General features: G+C 44.9%; 1 protein-coding gene across 1 annotated transcript; it reads left to right on the top strand.

The window, feature by feature from the left end:
- Positions 1-597: 597 nt before the first annotated feature.
- Positions 598-3098, top strand: si:ch211-202f5.3. Its single transcript, XM_042311525.1, has 2 exons — positions 598-890; positions 1251-3098. Exon 2 carries the CDS (start codon positions 1422-1424, stop codon positions 1740-1742), a length of 321 nt encoding a protein of 106 aa, XP_042167459.1. The 5' UTR covers positions 598-890; positions 1251-1421; the 3' UTR covers positions 1743-3098.
- Positions 3099-3968: the final 870 nt, after the last annotated feature.

The following is a 3968-nucleotide window of genomic DNA, read 5'->3' on the forward strand; positions in this document are numbered from 1 at the left end:
GTGTCCCCACAAGGTTAGTTATACAAGACTGTGTGCGTGCGTGCATGTGTTTGTTTGCATTTGTGGTGTCCATTTGTCTGCATGCGCTTGTTCACTTTGACTCATTTCACAAACATGCTGAGCATACAAATGTAAAGTTTCTGGGTGAAAGCAGAATAAATAGCCACTTGAATTGTGTTTCATATGGAACCAGGTAAATGTAACACTGGACTGAACCTAAATTCAACTAAACCCATACAGGTACGGTAGCTATGTCAGTAATCCTGTAGTATCATGGTTTAAACTTGAGTGGTCTCTGTAGACCACTCTCTGCAACTCAAAAAGTATCAAATACAACAAACAAGACAGTCATGTCAATATGACACACTGTACCTGCGTGATTATAGCTTTGAGTGGTCACACATCATTTACCATTTACATTATATTTCAATGGGTGGTGTAACTTAGCAGCAGGCTACAGATACTGTGAGAGACAAAGGGAGCGGAGTGACCTGGTCACCGTGACAAATGCACCTGTGTTGAGCAGCGAGAGGAATGACATTCCAGGACTGAGGCTTGCCAGTCGTCACCACACCCTCTCAGGGTTTCGGGCGTCTGCTCTGTTCTCATAGGGGTGGGGTCAGGCGGTTCCCAGGTACACCAACAGCACTCTACCTCACCGGAGCATGTGTGTGGGCCATTTCAGTCTTTACTCTGACACACACCGCTACAGGTGTGGCTCCCTTTTCCTGTAAAGAGACACAGAGGAAGTGCACCTAGAAGGGTCTTCAAGAGACAACCATTAAACCTTTAAGTGCTCACTGGATTGTATGACCCATCTAAAGACCTGGGGAATTGACATTGGAAGTCATACAACACTTGACTGCTGCAGAACTACACAAGTTGAAGAGGTAAGCGTGAACAATCGGTGCTTGTTACTGGTGAAGTGTTTAGTGGTTTTAAAAGTTCCGTATAAAAGACGTTTCAGTGTCAACGTGACATAGGATCATTAAAATGATTTGGAAAGGGAATGCGAGAACAATTCTAGCAGTAAGATGAGTTAATGGATAAACCCTCACGTGAGAAAGATCCTACAGTGAGCTTTGTTTGGATCAGGAATATGCAGGAACATTATGAAAATTATTTTAATTTTATTCTGTGATACTCCTCATCCCCAAATTTCTCAAATGTCAAGCAGAACAAAACCAGAGCTTTTGTAGTTTCAGAATTCTCTTTATAACTGTACAGTTTTTTCAATCTGTCTTTTACAGGACTATTCTTGGAAAGCCAGTTCAAGTCACCAGAGGAAACCAGAACAAATGGTGACAGCAAAGCTTAATGTTCAGAAAAGAGCCTCAATACCGTGTCTGAGATCTGACATTGACAGTCACAGACCCTATCTACCTGTGTTACGTCCTCTCAGCCGCCTTTAACCAGCCATCATGAATCTGTCTCTGGGCAGCTCTTATGGAGAAGTGACCATCCCTCGGGCCAAGCTACGTTCTGCAGAGGACAGCGCGATCATCATCAACCCCATGGCCCTGGAAAGTACCTATAGCAACCGCAACTCTTCCCTCAACCCGTACGGTGCCTTCAAACCCAATGGGGAGTCGCAAGCCCCCTCAGACGTTACCAAGGATGGGGATGGTGACGCCTCAAACCCCTCGCGCTACAACGGCCAGTCCTCCTACACAGTGCAGGAAGACAAGGAAGAGGAGGTGGGTCGCTCTCGGGCCTGCTGCCTGCGCTGCCGAAGGAAGTGAACTGGCAACTTCCACCCAGTCTGGAAACCGTCAAACAACACCCGGCTACAAAGGTTCAGGGTAAATGAACTAAGACAATCAAGGGACACTGTCGGAAGACACTGTCGAACCTGGTGTTACCAGCTGGATTAAAAGCCAAAGCCATTACTGGTGAAACGTATAGTTTTTGAAGGATTCATCAGTGGTATCATTTAGATGTTATGCAATTTCCAAAGGGATTCTTTTTGAGATTGGATGCAAGATGCACTCACAGCCACTATGGCAGAATCTGCCTTTGAAACAGAAGTGTTTTACATAAGCCTTTCACTTACGACTTTGTATGCTTGCTTTTTTTTCTTCCAGTCGACAAGACTGTGCTATATTTAGCTATGGGGTTTTTTTGTTAAATATTTATACCCTAATGTCTTCATGCCTTATTAGATTTTTTTTTATCTGTCAGTGTTTGAATGACGTCAAAAAAGGCCACTTGGGTGGATGATGCAACTAGCCAGTGTTCAGGGAGTGGTAGAGAGTAAGACAAATGCTACAGTACACATGTCAAGGAATTAATATGCAACAACCTTTTACTTCCTCTGTCAAACCAACCCGTCACAAAAGATGACATGCTAGGCCTTTTTTGATTTGTCATGGACAGACCTGACCGAACCAGAGAGGTGGATCTAGAGGAGGGGCAGCTAGCTCAGGCTGGGTTTGTTTCTATGGGCCTTACTGAGTCCAGTCTTCCCAACCCATAACACACCACTCCGTCCTGCTGATCCATCTGCTGGGCTGGTCGCTCTGCTGCTGCTGGTTTACAATGCTGCCTTTGTGCAACTGGGTCGCAGGAGACCAGACCACAGGCCCCCGCAGCCCCAGCTCAAACCCCAGTAATTCTGCTCTGTGTGTGTGTGGTAAACAGTACCTCACTGTCCCCCCTGACCATAAAGAGTTGAAAGCGAGGCCTGACTGGATGAGAATTGAAATGCGATATGGCCATGCTCATGCTGTCTTGTTTGTATGAGTCACACAACCACTGTACGTCCCATAGTTTAGCTTTGTGAAACTATTACTGAAACTCTACTCTGCATTGTTTGTTTTTAGAAATTTGATATAATTTTTTGGGGGGTGAACGTGTACAGCTTATTAGGGTCACCTCATGAACTGGTCTCATGTATAAAAGCCCCTCTTAGTTCAAGCCCCTAATCCCCCAACAGGATTACATGACATGTGTAGGAGTTAGAACTTCAATGCGCTCCGCAGGTTACTAGGACCCAGGGTTAAAGGAATGTATAGCAAAGGTCGACACTATGTATGATTGAGTTTGTATAATGATAAAGTGGAATAAAATGTTTTAAATAAAGCATATGCGAATGATAATTGGGACTGTGGTATAAACTACACTGAACAGAAATATAAACACAACATGTAAAGTGTTGGTTCCATGAGCTGAAATAAAAGATCCCAGAAATGTTCCATATGCACAAAAATCTCCTCATTGCTCTAAAATGTGCACAAATATGTTTACATCCCTGTCAGTGAGCATTTCTCCTTGCCAAGATAATGCATCCACTTGACAGGTGTGGCATATCAAGAAGCTGATTTTAAACAGCATGATCATTACACAGGTGCACCTTGTGCTGGGAACAGTAAATGGTCACTCTAAAATGTGCAGTTTTGTCACACAACATAGATGCCACAGATATCTCACATTTTGATAGAGCATGCAATTGGCATGCTGACTGCAGGAATATCCACCAGAGCTGTTGCCATGTTAATTTCTCTACCATAAGTAGTTTTAGAGAATTTGGCAGTACATCCACCCGGCCTCGCAACCGCAGACCACATGTAACCACTCAGGACCTCCACATCTGGCTTGATCACCTGCGGGATGGTCTGAGACCAGCCAATCGGACAGCTGATGAAACTATGACGAAATCCTGAGGCCCATTGTCGTGCCAATCATCTACCGCCATCACCTCATGTTTCAGAATGATAATGCACGGCCCCATGTCGCAAGGACCTGTACACAATTCCAGGAAGCTGAAAATGTCCTCATTCTTCCATGGCCTGTCACCCATTTGAAAATGTTTGGGATGCTCTGAATCGGTGTGCTCGACAGCGTGGTCCAGTTTCCGCCAACATCCAGCAGCTTCGCAGCCGTTGAGGAGCGGGACAACATTCCACAGGCCACAGTCAACAGTCTGATCAACTTTATGCGAAGGAGGTGTGTCCTGCAGCATAAGGCAA

Source organism: Oncorhynchus tshawytscha, linkage group LG33 (assembly GCF_018296145.1).
Source record: "Oncorhynchus tshawytscha isolate Ot180627B linkage group LG33, Otsh_v2.0, whole genome shotgun sequence".
Classification (NCBI taxonomy): domain Eukaryota; kingdom Metazoa; phylum Chordata; class Actinopteri; order Salmoniformes; family Salmonidae; genus Oncorhynchus; species Oncorhynchus tshawytscha.

Coding starts and splice junctions, on each gene's coding strand:
- si:ch211-202f5.3 (XM_042311525.1), top strand. CDS start 1,422: ATGAATCTGTCTCTGGGCAGCTCTTATGGAGAAGTGACCATCCCTCGG.